Source organism: Lichenostomus cassidix, unplaced genomic scaffold, assembly GCF_008360975.1.
Source record: "Lichenostomus cassidix isolate B80296 unplaced genomic scaffold, HeHo_3.0 HiC_scaffold_44, whole genome shotgun sequence".
NCBI classification, from domain to species: Eukaryota; Metazoa; Chordata; class Aves; order Passeriformes; family Meliphagidae; genus Lichenostomus; species Lichenostomus cassidix.
The window spans coordinates 1,032,574-1,048,396 of record NW_028148053.1 but is presented as its reverse complement, the minus strand read 5'-3'; the positions used below and the strand labels follow the sequence as shown (position 1 = coordinate 1,048,396).

Below are 15,823 nucleotides of genomic sequence, written 5' to 3'. Positions count from 1 at the left end.
CTGCCCGCTCACCTGCGGGATGCCCTGAGAAGGGCGATGCTCTCAGGCCGAGTGTTGCGGACAGAAAGAGCGATGGACGCACGTGGTGACTGCTTCTTCTGCTTCTCTTTCTGCTCCTCTGGCCCTCCTCTTCCTCCCGCTCCCCCTCCCCCTCCCCCATCCCTCCTCCCCACCCGCTCTTCCTCCTCCTCTGTATCTCCTCCTCCTCTCCTGCCCGCTCGTCCTCTTCCTTTCATTTCTGACTCCCCTCCCGGCTTTGTCTCACATCACCCTTGGTCCATCCCGTGCTCAGCAGAGCATCCTGTGCTCTGTCAGCACTCTCTGCTCCTTCGGGAAGGATTTGGGATTTATGCCAGGCACAGACACTGAACCTCACCCCAAACTGCCCCGGTGCCATTGCTGTCCCCTGGGCGCTGGGCAGCTGCTGTCCCAGGGGAAGCAGGGACACAAACGGAGCCAAGTGCAGCCCAGCTGCCCGCGCTGATCCAGACGAGCCCCAGGGACAAGGTCCTGCAGAGCCACACGGAGCCCTCGGCTCCTGGCTGGCAACGGCTTGTGTTGTGGCTGCCCCAGCGGCCAGAGCGAGTCCTGGAGCTCCCCCAGCTCCTGCAGCAGGACCCAGGTTCCACCTGCTCTGCCAGGCCCTGGCCAGGGGCCAGCAGATCCACTGGCTCCATGCAAAGGGGGAAGACAAGAAGAATGGATTGGATGCAGCCCCCAAGGACCTCGAGCAAATTGTTCAGGAACATCCAGACCTTGAGCTGACATTTGTAAAGCTGCAGCTGGCAGAGTTCTCTGGTGCGGAGACCCAGGAGAGTTCTGTGATTCAGGAGACCCAGCATGGGAAGAGGAGACCTACAAGGAGCTGCAGGAGAAACACCCTGAGCCTCAAATGCTGCTGCGCTCTAAATTTCTGCTGGAGAAAGTTCTTCCTCTCCGGGAAGAGATCCCGGGATGAGGCAAAAGCAAAGTTTGTGGCTGGTGAGAAATTTCCTATGCAGAGAGAGCAGAGGAGCTGCAGGTGGAGGCTGGGAGCCTGGGAGGAGGGAGGGGTGAGCAAGGTGTTTTTTTTGGGTTTGTTTTAGTTCTCCTTCTCATACTGTGATTTGCTTGGAATTCAATTCCTTAATTTCCCTAACTTGTGTCTGTTGTGCCTGTGACAGTGACCAGTGAGTGACTTCTCCCTGCCCTTATCCCAGCCCACGAGCCTTTCCTCCTGAGTTCTGTGTCCTGCACCTGTGAGGACAGTGACAGAGCGGCTTTGGTGGCACCTGGCACCCGGCCAGGGCCAGCACAGCCCAATAATCCTTGCAATTCATTCCCTCCAGGAAAGGTTCGTGAAAAGAGCAGACAGGACTGTGGAGAAGATTCCTGGAAAACTTAAACAGCTTTCAAAAAGTGAAATGAAAATGTAAAGAAACAATCCACAATGTTTTCCTCTATTTATTTCTATGCTCCCCTTTTCCATGTTGCACTACTTCTCCATGCCATTAATTGCAATAGGATCTCACCTCTAAGATCTATGACTTAGCAAGTTTTAGACTCCCTGAAATACCATGAGTTAAACACAGTTTGTCTTCCCCCGTTTTTCTTGGAAAGCAATGCTGAAGACATAAGTGCAGTGCTTGGGTTGGGAATGAATTCTAGAGACAGGGAATGTGCCCCGGTAGTGTTTGACCCTCAGCAGGGACAATGCACAACAGCAGCCAAGGGGATTGCTGTGCCACTGTGTAGCAGTCAAGCCTCTGGATGTGGGCTGAACACGGCAAAGTTCCCGTGTTTGGACAGACTCAGGGGCTGCCCCCGGAGGCGCGCGGGGCTCGGCCGTGGGGCGCGCAGGGGCGAGCGGGGAACGGACAAACGGCCACTCGGACAAACGGCCACCCGGACTCACGGCCCCGGAGCTTCAGTTGCAGCGGCGGCAGCGGCGGCAGCGGCGGCAGCGGCGACAGCAGAAGCGAAAGAAGAGATTCTACGACCCTCTCCCTCCCTTTGTCCTGCTTGTCCTCTCCCTCTTCCCCTGTCCCACAGCCTCTCCCGTTGTCCCTTTCCCTGTGTCCCCTCCTTTCCCGGTGCCCCTCTCCCCCTGCCAGCCCGGGCCATGCCCCAGGCTCGCCCCCAGCCCTGGCCGGGGCTGCCCCCTCCCCGCCCCTGGGCGTCCCGCCGCGCTCTCGCCTCCGCCCGGCTCTCGCCATCGTTGCTATGGCGCTGCTGTGCGGGCATCAGTGGCTGGGTCTGGGGCAGCATCGCCACCCTTTGGCTCCGCCTGTCCCGAGCCTGGCCCTGGCCCCGACGGAGTGTGCAGTCCCGACTCCGACCGCGGCTCCGGCCTCGACCCTGGCCCCAGCTTCGGCCCCAACCCCGACCCCAGCCCCAGCCCCGGCCTCTACCTGGCCCCAGCCCCGGCCCCTACCCCAGCTCCGGCCCCGTTACCGGCTCCTCCCGGGGCCCGCGGAGGACACACGCGGCTCGGCCGCTCCCGCCGCCTCCGTTGCTCCTTCCCCGGCCCGAGCTCCGCCGCTCGGCAGTCCAGCCACCGGCCCTGAGCCGCCCGTGCCCCGTTCAGAGGGGGATGCCCGGCCCGGAGCGGTGCACAGGCGGTCGGAGGCCGTGTGTGGCCCCGGGCCGAGCGGTGACGGCTGCGTGTCGCCCGCAGGGAAGGCGCAGGAGGCCCTGCAGGAGCGGTACCGGCTGGGTGAGCTGCTGGGCAAAGGAGGATTCGGCAGCGTGTACGCGGGGACGCGGCTGGCGGACGGCGCCCCGGTGAGTGGCGGGGCTGGTGGCGGCCGGAGGAGGAGGAGGAGGAGGAGGAGGAGGAGGAGGGTGGGGCTCGGCAGGGCGGGCGGCGAGCTCAGTCCGTCGCTCTCTCTTTCTCGCAGGTTGCCATCAAATGTGTGTCCCGGAACCGCATCCATTATTGGGGCGAGTTGGTGAGTGAGCGGGGCCAGCGGCAGAGCCCGGGCCGTGCCGGGTGGGGATAAGCCGGGGCCCGGCAGGGTGGGAGCCGCCAGGACGGCTCGAGGGAGTTAGAGCGGGTGTGGGGTGAGCGGGGGACGCAGAGCATCCCGGGCTGGGTGAGGGGTCCCAGAGCCCTGGCATGGCCTCAGCCCTACTGATGACATCGTGGTCCTCCTGCAGCCCAATGGCACCCGTGCGCCCCTGGAGATCGTGCTGCTGGACAAGGTGTCCACTGGGTTCCGTGGTGTCGTCCAGCTCCTGGAATGGTTTGAGCTCCCCACCAGCTTCTTGTTGGTGATGGAGCGTCCGGAGCACTGTCAGGACCTGCGTGATTTCATCCTGGCTCGCGGGTTCCTGCCGGAGGAGGAGGCTCGGCGGCTGTTCTGCCAGGTGCTGGAGGCAGTGCGGCACTGCACCAGCTGCGGGGTCCTCCATCGAGACATCAAACCTCGCAATATCATCGTTGACCTGTGCACTGAACAGCTGAAACTGATTGACTTTGGCGTTGGCATCTTCCTCCAGGACACAGTCTACACGAAATTTGCAGGTGAGCCATCCCAGGGGTTGCTCCTGGGCACCTCATTGCCCAGCCTGGGTGTAGCACCAGGGATTCCCCCATTGGCTGCAGGTCATAGGATTGCTTCTTCAGCCAAGTTGCTTTTGGGTGGGAGGACCAGCTCCCGGCCCTGCCGAAAGCCTTCAGCATCCACTCTGCCCTGGGCTGGGGCTGGGGCAGGGGCAGCCAGCCTGACAAAAACCCCCATGGGGTCGCAGTGAGGGGGGTCAGACCCTGTGCCCTGGCTGGTTTGGTGTGCAGGCGAGGAAGGGCTTAGACTGCTCCACTCCCCTTGTTTGCCTTGGCTTAGTAATGTTTTATGGGGGCAATACAGGCAGGGAAGAGAGTGGTTTTTCCCCACCACTGGATGGGTTTTTCATTTGCATGTCATGATTGGGCATTCTCAGGGCTTCTGCTGCCCTCTTCCAGCCCCAGTGGCTTCTTTTCCAGCCCCAAGTTTGTACACAAGTCCCAGGTGCTGGCGAGAGGGCAGCAGGTCACCCTGTGTGCCACTGGTGCAGCCCCTGCATGCCCAGGGATGCTGGGGTGAGGCTCTGGGAGCAGCAGCATCCCCTGATGAACTCCATCTGTATTCCATAGGAACCCTGTCCTACAGCCCACCAGAATGGACCCAGCTCAGATGCTATAGCAGCAAGGCAGCAACAGTCTGGTCCCTGGGTATCCTGCTGTACCAGATGGTCTGCGGGAAGCACCCATTCAGGAAGGGACAGGAGATCATCTGGGGGCAGATCTTGTTCCCACGACAGCTCTCTCAAGGTAGATCTTAATCTCTATGCCATAGGGGGAATACCAGTGTTGGGAGAGAGCAGCAGGCTCATGAGCATCCTGCTCTGGCAGCTGCTGAGGAGGTGGCCAATGTCCTGCTCCTGCTCTCCTCCAAAATAAAGAATTCCTGGGGAAGTTTAGGCACAGCTCTGAGCACACCCAGCATGGCCTGGGCACGGGAGCGGGGAGGGAAAAGTGGAAAGGAGCCTTCTCCAACTGACTGGCAGTTTCTGGTTTCTCTCCTCAGAGTGCCAAGATATTATTAAGAGATGTTTGTCCATGCAACCCTTGGACAGGCCATCGTTGGAACAACTCTTCGACGATCCTTAGATGCAGGGTGTTCATCTGCCCTAGAAGATGGGAGAAATCCACATGCACAGTTTGATCCAGGGGCCTGGTAGGTAACAGTTCCACACATCTCTTGGTAATTAGAAGCAAAGCAAACCAGACGTTTTTTGATCTGCTTGTAGCTCTGAGCAGGGATCATCAGAAGGGAACTCACAGCTCTTGTGCTGGAGCTGAGCTGGAGATGTGCTCTGGCAAGCACTGGTGGCCACCATCTGCCCTGGTTTTGCTTGTCCTGGTTCATTGTTGTCTGGGGCCCTGGGCAGAACACTGACAGCCTGCTCTGACCTCCAGGGAAGGAGAAGGAGCCCCTGGAGAAGCTGGACCAGATGGGCTGCAGTTGGAGACACCAAGGACAACTTCAAGGATTAGCACTTCTTCCTCAACCTGGCCATCTGTAGCTGAAGATAATTGATTTCGATTCTGGCACCTTCTGCAAAGACACACTCCAGACCTAATGTGCAGGTGAGTCCCCAGCCAGGGGATGCTCTGGGCATTGCACAGCCTGGCTGGGCACCAAAGTTTGCCCTTTTTGCTAGGGTGGATACAAAGAATTCTTCAGTTGGTTGCTAAGCTGCTCTTTGGCTCTGGGCAGCTGCTGAGGAGGTGGATCTGCCACGGCTGGGTGGAGGCTGGGCACATGTCCTGCCCTCCTGCTCTCCTCCCAGAGGCAGCAATGATGGGGAGGTTTGGGCACAGCTCTGAGCTCAGCCAGCATGGCCTGGGCACTGCGGGCAGTTGGGACAAGGGGGACAGGAGCCTTCAGCTGATGGGCAGTTTCTGGTTTCTCTCCTTCCAGCCGAGCTCTGCGGATGCTGAGGCTGCTCTGGGCTCTGCCAGGGCTCTGCTGGGGCTCAGCCCTGGGCACGGCTGGGTCTGCTCTGCCCTCCCATTGCTCTGACAGCTCTGCATCAGACGAGCCTGTTCTGAGCACACCGACAGAGCTTTCTGCTTGTGCAGGTGAGTGAGACTCTCCTGCAGGCCCAGAGATTGCAGTGAGGGATACACATCCAATTGGCCAGAACCCAAACACTCCACAGTCCCAGCAGAACACCTGTATCTCCACAGGATGTTTTGTCTGTCCCACTCTTCAATCCTTTTGGGTTGGAATTGTGCAATTGCATTTCTTCCTCCTCTAGAATGCCACGAGTGAGTCAAACCTGGCAAGTGGGCTGTGTTCCTAAGGCAGTGCAGTGGAGTTGATGGATGAAGAATTGCCCTTCTCCACTTCCAAACCAGAGCAAAAAGCCGCAAGTGGGACTTTGCATCTTTACGAAACCACTGACAATTTCAGAGGGAATGTACAGCTCATTCACAGGGTGAGAAGGAAGGGCATCTTCTTAATGAGATGGGGATCAGCAGAATTTAGATTCCGACTCCTGCCTGGAGATGGCAGGGCAAAAAGCAATTTCTTATTGCTTCAACCAGAATTTAAAATAACATAATATTAGAAACAAACCCCAAAATCTATTAAAAAAGGCTGCTGAGGGTCAGGAAGATAGATCCATGCTATCAGCACATTGACAAAGTAAATAACTGAGTTCTCTTTTACAAAAGATCAGTTACCTCTTAATCCAAAGTTACAGAAGATTTTACATTACACACCTGAGTATTGTTTTTATCTTTCATGTTTCATCTATATTTTTTTCTTTTCTTTACCCTCTTTTTTTCTTAAACCAGAAAACATGTCGTAAAAACGAAATGCCCTTTGCTCCTGGCTCTCATGTGAAGCAGATCTCTTCCCTCTGGCCCCGGGGCTTGGGGCACTGTCAGCACCTGCTGCTTCAGCCACTGCTTTTGCTGGCATTGAGAGCAACAACCAGATTGTGGCTGATCCCGAGGGAGCAGCAGCAGGGCCTGGAGCTGATCCCTGAGTCTGGGGCAGGGCTGGACAAATGACCCCAAAGCAGCAGCAGCAGCAGCAGCAGCAAAAGGAGGTGACATTGAGCACAGCCCCTGCCACTCTTGCCTCCTGTTTGCAGTGGTGTCACAGCAGCCTGAGGCACCTGGGAGCCCTCAGTGCCAGCAGGGACTTGAGATGGCAGGCCCTGGGCTCCTGGAGGTTGTGCAAGGAACGCAGCTGGGCACTCCCTGTCCATATGGAGCTTGCAGATGGAAAAGGCTGCTGTGCCCAGGCAGCTCCAAGGGCAGAGAAATGAGGCTCTCGAGCACTTGATCTGGGCCAGTTCCACAGTCCTGGGCAGCAGCCAGCGAGCAGAGGGGGAACAGAGGGCACAGCAAGAGGGACAAAAGCAGTCAAGTGCAGAGACTGGAGAGAGCCACACCTGGCAGAAGGAACAGCTGCTTCCTTGAACTCTTGAAGAAAGCTCTTGGCTGTTTCAGAGCACTGAAAGGTGTGAATGGCAGAGAGGAGGCAACACCAAACAATGCTCCTGTTTACAGAATTGGATGAACTGTATTCTTCTCTCTGAGTCATCTCCTTCAGCATGAGCAGCTTAGCACCAGGAGCTAAAGGAGCTGAAGCCTTAGGCCTCAAGAGCTGACCAAGAGGGAACTTTCTGAGCACAGTAGTGCTGCTAACATGGACCAAGCTAAATCCAGCAGATAGAATACTGGCATTATAGAATCCTTCCTGTTGGAAAAGACCTCTGAGCTCATCAAGTCCAGCCGTTCACCCAGCACTGTCAGCCCAGCACTAAACCACATCCCTGAAGTGCCAAGGCCTGAACAAGAGGCCTGACTGAGGCCTGAACAACAGGCCCTGAGCCAAAGGTGACCTCTCCATCAACCTTCCAACCAAAGGTTATCTTTGTATCCACTCATTACTGAAATATGCATGATCATTAGCATTGTGATAGATGTATCCACTAATTAGTGAATCATGTATTGACCTTTCTGTATTTAGAAGCTAAACAAAGCCGTGAAATCCAACATGAAACCCTTGTTTGGAGGTGTATGGTCAAACTCAACTCTCTTAGTTCCTCCTTGAGCCCTGGCCAGGCTTTGGGAGAAACCAAACAGCAGAATGAATCCAGCTGTTCCTGCCCTGGAAGTGCTGTCAGTTTTTTGTTCAGCACTCTCCAAGCTGGGCCCTCTCCCAGCGAGGTTGGAGCCTCACCTGTGGCTGGACACAGCTGCAGGAATTCCCAGTGTCCAGAGTGGCTCTGCAGTCCTTGGCTGTGACAGCTTCCCCAGCTGATGTGTGGGGCTGGGTGATGGTAAAGTCTGAGGGTAACTGGTGATGGATCTTTCTAAATCATTACAGGCAATCTTTGGTAGGAATGATTGGGTGCATTGCTGAGCTTTCACTTTGTAATTCTTTGCCCTTTTGCATTATATAAATTACACTGATTCATTCAGTTGGTGTTTGTGTCTTTGGTGCTGGCCCTGCCCACTGGCAAAACGAAATTGGCATAGTCTGTCCAGATCACAACAAATTGTTACTTTTTAAATGTAAAAGTAAGGAATCAGTCCTGTCCGAAATTCCTGGATGGGAAGACCTTCTCTATGGTTTGCTGGCTCTGGAGTGGGCTGAGGTCAGAGCACTGTGTGAGCAATGGGGAAGTTGGTTAAAAGCAGCTGAACCAGTGGATGTCTTAAAATGCATCCAAAAATTGCGTTTTGAAAAAGGAAAAGAACTTGTGGATTTGGGAAGACATACATGGATTTTGTTAACAGGATATTGTAAAAAACACCAACAAAAGGAGCCATTGGTGGAATGCTCCCACATGGAGTGACAGAAGGAGTTTTTAATCTTGAGCTCAGATTCATCTGTGCAAGTGAAATAATAATAATATAATGAAAACCTCTATAGATATATATTATAATAAAAACTTCATATATAATGAAAACATTTCTTATATAAATATAAGTACTAATATAAATGTCACAAAATAATTAAATATATCTATATAATGCTCACATTTGTTAGCTTTGGCTGCTCAGGAATGTACCTCTAAATACCTTACAAAATATGACTAGCCAGGACCTGAATGTCAGTGGTAAACATTGTGAGATTGTTTACAATAAATACAGGAGGAAGGGATGAAATTGGCAATTTTTATAGGGTTTGGTGATACTGTGATATGGAATGCTTTGTCTGTTACTGTGAAAAATAAAGCAATTAAGGCTGCTGGGTTTTTCATATACCAGACTGTCCACAAGCTGCAAGACTGGTTGAACAGATAAAAGGGGTTGTTAAAAGAGCAGTTGAAAAATTAGGGAGATGGGAACCTGTCCTGATGGAGAACCCGTTACAGGTCCTCTCCAGGAGCTGCAGGGCTGGATCTTTATGCATTAGATTTAATGAGGATAAATCAGAAGCAAATGAGAGTTATCAATACCAAAACAGGAATTCAGATTCCTCCAGGACACTTTGATTTGATAAGTGCTCACTGGAGCTTTGCCTTACTAATTTATGTCATGGGAGGAGGAATTGATGCAGATTATCAAGGAGAAATTGAAGTAATTCTGTTAAACAATAGTGAACAAAATTGAATTATTCAACCCCATGACAGGGTAGTATGATTATTGACATTGTAGTTTTAAAGAAATTTGGGGGAAAAAAAAAAAAAGATCCACCTCAAATCACCACTGTCTGTGGAGATAAAGGGTTTGGATCCAGCAGTCCTAATAAGGGAGCCAAGGTGTGGGTCCAGAGGCCAATTGGCCCTTCTGAGCCAGCTGAAGGAACAGCTCCAGAGAAATTAAATTAAAACACTGTTTTAATCCTGAAACCTCGGCAGGAACAATGGGAATATGTCCCTGCAGCCAAGTGTTCTATGGGAAAACAAGCAGATGTTATAGGATGTTGTTTTACAGATCCTGCCAGACCAAATCTCCCTGTTTGCCCCAACGTTCCCTTTGGAAAATGCTCTGATCCACAGGGCTCCATGTGAAGGCTGATGTGACCCTGAGTGCCTTCCACAGGAATTCCAGCCAGGAGCCTGGAGCACCTCAAGGACTGGGAGCTGGCAGCTCTCCAGCCGAAGGGGAAAGGACCCCACCAAGCCTTGTTACCCACAGACACCACAGTGAAGCTGAACAGCAAAGGACCTTGGGGGCATTATTGTGGAATTAAAAAGGAGCCAGCTCCATGGACAATGGAATTATTGTTCCTAACCTGAATGAGATTGAGGAAAAAGAATGAATAACCTTGTCACTAAAGTACTGCTTATGTTTGTAAATTGTATCTTCATAGTCAACCAGAATCTTTGTTTGCCAGAAACACCTCTGGAGTTTCAGCAAGGGATTAGTCATGAAAATTCTTATGAAAATGTAAAGATCAAAGTAGCCAAAATACTCAGTGTAACTAATGGCTGGGTATGTTCTCAACTAATGTTGGGAGGAACAGGATTCCCTTGGAGGGCCCACGCTATGGGGTGGCAGAACTCTCTCAATGGACTCTGACTCATGCACAGTCATTGCAGTGTGTGCACTTGGTGTGTTATGATTTCATGTTAGAGTTGTTGTGACACTTTGCACTGGAAAATGGAACACTGAGACTTGTCTGAAAAGAAACACAGTCTCAAGAAAAAAGGGACATTTCATGAAAAGAAGAGAATAGCAACTAATTAGGCATGTTTTTAAAGGAATGTTAATTATAGCTCTGAGTAATGAACTTGAACAGCACTTAACTGAAGAACAAGAGGCGATGCCTTTATGCCTAACACCTAAATCTAAGACTATTATTGAAAGAATTGTTATGAAGGTTGTAGTTCATCTGTAGGTCAAAGGACCCATTGAAGTATCAAAGCCTGAAAAACAGGCCCGGGGCCAAAGGTGATCTCTAGATGAACCTTCCAAACAAAGGTTATATTTTTATCTGCTCATTAACAAAGCATTATTAGCAATATGATCTATGTATCTGTGCATTGGTGAAACCTGTATTTACCTTTCTGTATTTAGAAACTGGACAAGGCCCAGTCTGACTTTGTTTGGAGGTGTATGGTCAAAGTCAACTCCCTTGGTTCCTCCTTGAGCCCTGGCCAGGCTTTGGGAGAAACCAAACAGCAGAATGAATCCAGCTGTTCCTGTACTGGAAGTGCTGTCAGTTTGTTTGTTCAGCACTCTCCAAGCTGGGCCCTCTCACAGCGAGGTTGGAAGCCTCACCTGTGGCTGGACACAGCTGCAGGAATTCCCAGTGTCCAGAGTGGCTCTGCAGCCCTTGGCTGTGACAGCTTCCCCAGCTGATGTGTGGGGCTGGGTGATGGTAAAGTCTGAGGGTAACTGGTGATGGATCTTTCTAAATCAGTATAGGCACTCTTTTGTGGTGATGATTGGGTGCATTGTTGATGAGCTTCTACTTTTGTGATAATTTGCTAATGATCATGTGCTTTGCTGAGCTTCTCCTTTTGTAATTCTTTGCATTTTTGCATTATATAAATTATGCCAATTATATAAATTATGCCAATCCTTCAGTTGGTGTCTGTGTCTTTGGTGCTCACCCTGACCACAAGCAAAACAGGATCCCCTCCTGCCCAAGTGTTCCCTGGGAAGACAAAAACCATCACTCCAAATATCCCCCCTTCCTCCTTTTTCCCCCCACTTTATACACTGAGCATGATGTCCTGTGGTCTGGGATATCCCCAGGGTCAGTTGGGGTCACCTGTCCCCCTGTGTCCCCTCCCAACCTCCCCCACACCCCCAGCCCCTCCCCAGCGTGGCCAGACGAGGGGCAGGAAAGGCCTTGGCTCTGTGCAAGCTCAGTGAGAACAAAACCATCTGTGTGTGATCAACCCTGTGCTCAGCACAGCCCCAAAGCACAGCCCCAAGGAAGCCCTGGGAAGGAAATTCCCTCTGCCCCACCCAAAGCAGCACCCCATGGCCATCCAGCATCACCACGGCTCCACAGGCTCCTTTCTGACCGTGACAATCCCCATCCCAGCAGGGCAAAGGTTGTTTGCCATCGACCCAACCTCAGCAAAGTGTCTCCTGCAGGTTGTCCTGGCATTGGAGAGTAGGAAGGGGGCTCTGTGCTGGTTGCCATGGCAACCTCTGGACCAATGATGCCCTATGGTGGTTGCCATGGCACCCGAGCCCAGCAGGGTCTCAGTGCAAGTGTCCCTGGCATCAGTCCCTCCAAGGGGTTTCCTTGGCAACTGCCATGACAGGTGACCCAGGTGTGGTGTCCCAGCGATGGTTGCCATGGAAACAGTCTCCAGCACTGACCCTTTCTGTCAGGCTGACCTGGCCTTTGGCCCTGGCACTGGGCTTTGCTGCTGGTTCCGCGGCGCCTGCCCAGCCAGCGCGGCACAGGGCAGGTGGCCATGGCACAAACCCCAGCCATGGATCCCCTGTGGCTCTGGGCAGTGACACCAGCCCTGAGCAATGGGCTGCTGCCCTGGGGTCAGTGAAGTGGCCATGGCAACAGCCCCTTTCAGTGGCCCAGGGCAGGTTGGCATGAGAATCCAGCATCACAGCTGGCCCAGGGCAGGGCTGCAGTGCCCTTCCCAGCAGCCTGTCTGCACACAAGCACTTCCAGGGCTCTCTGCATTTCCCTTCCCCTCACTCTTGGCTCACTCACACACCTCTCAACAATCCCCTTGGCGCTTTGAGCTGCAAGGAGTTCAAAGCCTATCTGCCCTTCAGCAGTTGCTCTAATTCTGCCTTCACTGAACCCTGGATTAGGGTTTATTGTAGAACTTCCTGTGTGTCTAAAACATTCTTTGCATGGTTCTGCCTTGGGGAAGGGGAACCTCCTTGGTGGCAGCTTGGGCTTGGCACACACTTAAGGAGGGATTTCAGTGGAGAAACTCAGGAGCTTCAGATTGCTTCAAGAAATAAAATATGAACACCCCTCTTTGCCTGAGTGCAGCCAGTTGTGCAAGCAAAGCAGGTTCCAGGTGAGTGAGGAGAGACAGGATGGGGTTGGGCTTTGAGGACCAGGGTTGTCCCCACTCAGACCTCCAGGCACAGCTTCTCTGTCCAGGCCAGACCTCCTTCGGGAAGACCCTGGATCAATGTCAGTCACAGAATGCTGCAATCACCTCTTCTCTAAAGGGACAAATACACCCTTTAAAATAGGAATGCCGATTTATTAGAAGCTCTTTGAAATATTCTTCCATAACTATAAAATAACTTCCTAAGGAAGAGCATAATACCAGAGGGAAATCAAGGCAGAGCCATGGTTTGTTAGGAGTCTGGATCAGCCCAAGGCTTTGTGTGCCAAGGCAGAGCCAGGCAGGACGCAGAGCTGTCAGGGAAGGAAGGGCCAGTGAGGTGGGGCAGCTGGGGGAGGACGACAGCCTGCAGGGACAGAGGCACAGGGCATGGACAGTGTAGGACAGCCTGGGCTGGAGAGGGCAGAGGGATGTGCAGGAGCTGCAAGGCCCTGACAAAGCCAACTGTGCAGCACTTTGGCCATGGCTGCTGTCCCTGGCCCTGAGGCCAGCAGAACACAAGTGACCCTTGCAGCCCTGGGGCCTCCCAGCAGCCTGGCAGGGGCCATCCCATGGTCCTGCCCTTGGCATTGCACATCCCCACATCCCAGTGCCCCGGGAAGAGCCCTGAGCAACGAGGGAGGGACAGGATCTGCCTTGCCAGGGGCTGGGGCTCAGGGCTTGGCCCTTTGGATTCATGGAACACATCTAAGTTTGCTAAGCACCAGAGACTCCTTTGCCTTGCTTGTCCCCACCTGCCATCACTGCCTGCAGTGTTCTGTTCTAACTGCAGCCTGGGGACATGTTGGAGCCTGGCTCGCAGAGCGAGGCCATATGAATATGTTTCTTAAGCTCAATTCAAGCTGTGTGACCAACTCTAAAGTCTCTTTCCCAGGAGATAACAAAACATAAAGAGCCAAGAATGTGAGCATCATAAAAGAATGTTAAACAAGATCAAGCAGTCACATAGACAGAGCTTTAGCTAATGCTTAGAGAGCGTGATTAAAAGTTTATAACCAATTAGCAAGTTAGTTTAGGCGCGTGAACAGTACCTTTTATCCAATCATATGTACCAGTGTGTCGCATGAACAGTGCTTTTGTCTATAATAATGCTTGCTTCCTGAAAATAAATGACATTACACCCTTTATCTCTGGGAGGACGTGTGTTTTAGTTCGGGTGACCCCCAAATGGGACACTTTCTCAGTCATGTCCCTCAGTGGAACTCATTAACACTACAAGGAACTTGAATTATTCTATTTGTGTTTGACTTCTTGAGAAGTTTTTTGCACACACTCTGAGGGACTGAGTCTGGTGCAAACAGCACCAAAGCCCCACGAGGCTCATTCCAGTCCCTGTGCTGTTGCTGTGCTGCTGAGCTGGGCTGGGCTCCTGGCACAGAGGAGCTCCTGGCAAGCGGCAGCGCTGCAGAGAGACAGCTCTGCCCAGGAGCAGCTCCTGTGCACATCCCAGCAGGGCTGGGGCACTGCCAGGCCATCTCAGGGACACCAGCAGGGCACACCCAGAGCTCACAGGTGCTCAGCATTGGCAGGGGCTGTGCCATGGCCCACAGGGGCTGTGTCATAGCCATGAGCACCTCTGGGGCTGTGTCAGAGAGCCACAGAGCAGCTGTGATGTCAGAAAGGAGCTGTGTGATGTCACAGAGTGGGTTGTGTGAGATCATGGACCAGCCATGGCATCATAGAGGGGACTGTGTGACATCACAGGTCAGCCTGTGATATCACAGTGTGGCTGTAAGACATCCCACGTTGGTGGTGAGGTCACAGAGGGCTGTGACATCATAGACTGGGCTGTGAAATCACTGGTTGGTTGTGTGACATGATAGGGCAGGATGTAATGTCCCATGGTGGTGATGTGACATCATAAAGCAGGCTGTGCCACAGAGTGGGCTGTGACATCACAAAGAGGGCTGTGCGGTTGCAGAGCAGACTCTGCCATCATAGAGGATGGCTCTGTCTGACATCAGAGAGCAGGCTGTGACCTCACAGTGTGGCTTTGTAACATCACAGAGTTGTCTGTGACATCAAGGAACAGGCTGTGTGATGTCACAGAGAACGCTGTGACATTACAGACTGGGTTGTGACATCCCAGGGTTGTTGGATGACATACCAGAGGGGTTGTGACATCACAGAGCAAGCTGTGACATCACAGAACGGTGGTGTGACACCCGAGGGCAGGTTGTGTGACATTGCAACATCAACTGGGACATCATAGAGAGGGCTGTGACATTACAGAGTGGATGTGTGACATCACAGGAGGTCTGTGTGAGGTCCTTGGGGAGGTCACTCTGCCCTAGCCCCCCCCAAAGTTCCCCCAGACAACTCCAACGCTGCTCGTGCACAGCAGGGTCCCCTGTCCCCCCAGGTCCCCCCCTGACCCCCAGTGCCACAGTCTCCCCCAGAGGATGTTCCACGAGATCGACCCCCAGAGCCTGACATGGGGACAGGGGGGACAGGGCCCTGGGGGGTGGGACAGGGAGACAGGGACCCCCTGGCAGCGTCCCTGTGTCCCCCAGGAGGACAGCATGGCCCAGGGCTGCTTCACCCTCTTACCAATGAGGGCTTGAGAGCACTTAAAAGATCCCCAGCAAGGGATCAGCAAAAACCAGATTTAATGTCAAGCGACAGCACAACAAAGTTCCTTGCCAAGAGTCACTCTGCTCCTGACTGGACAGTTCAGGCACACCAGGGGAAAAAAGCAACAACAAAACCAAGCAACTCCAGGCAATCAAACCAGAAATTAACTGAGAACTGTCCTTGAGTATGTGTGTGTGTGTGTGTGTGCGTGTGCGTGTGTGTGTGTGTGTGTGTGTGTGTGTGTGTGTGTGACAAAAGGACAGTGAGGGCAAGGATAAAAGGAATATGGCCTAAAATCTTAACAGCCCTCAAACTTAACAGAACTTAACTTCTACCTTAACCTTGACTTATACCTTAAAATCAACAACTTAGCAGAAGAAAAGCCCTCAGCAGCATTTCATTTAGCTCATACCTGATGCCTGAACCTTACTTACAGGCCTAACTAACTCAAATATCCCAGGCACTTCAACACCTCCCAGAGCAGCATTTCTCCCCCATTTCCAGAGCACAGGCACACGTGTGTGCACACAGACAGAAAGAGGCAGTGCCAGGCAGCTGTCAGAAATTGCCCTGGAGGCCAGGGAAATGTTCACTGTGGATGCTTTTGCATCTCCCCAGCAGGCAAAGGGTTGAGCCTGGAGCAGTGGGGGGATCGGCCCAGGGTCCCTCGTTGTTCGGGGATGCCCCGAGTGCAGCAATCGGGAGAGTTCCCGGCTCGGAGAGGCCCCACTCAGAGGGAGCT

At 52.9% G+C, this 15,823-nt stretch overlaps 1 protein-coding gene and 1 long non-coding RNA gene across 2 annotated transcripts in view; both read left to right on the top strand.

Annotated features, from left to right (window-relative positions):
- Positions 1–2,202: 2,202 nt before the first annotated feature.
- Positions 2,203–4,705, top strand: LOC146420209 (serine/threonine-protein kinase pim-1-like). Its single transcript, XM_085048545.1, is given in 6 exon segments — positions 2,203–2,233; positions 2,567–2,763; positions 2,880–2,930; positions 3,139–3,505; positions 4,115–4,291; positions 4,548–4,705. Coding segments are annotated over 6 exon segments (981 nt in total).
- A 270-nt stretch (positions 4,706–4,975) lies between these two features.
- The window catches only part of LOC146420204 (uncharacterized), a 59,839-nt gene continuing 48,991 nt past the window's right edge, over positions 4,976–15,823 (top strand). The window contains exon 1 of the long non-coding RNA XR_014849240.1: positions 4,976–5,110. This is a non-coding gene — a long non-coding RNA (uncharacterized LOC146420204). The remainder of the gene's footprint in view (positions 5,111–15,823) is intronic.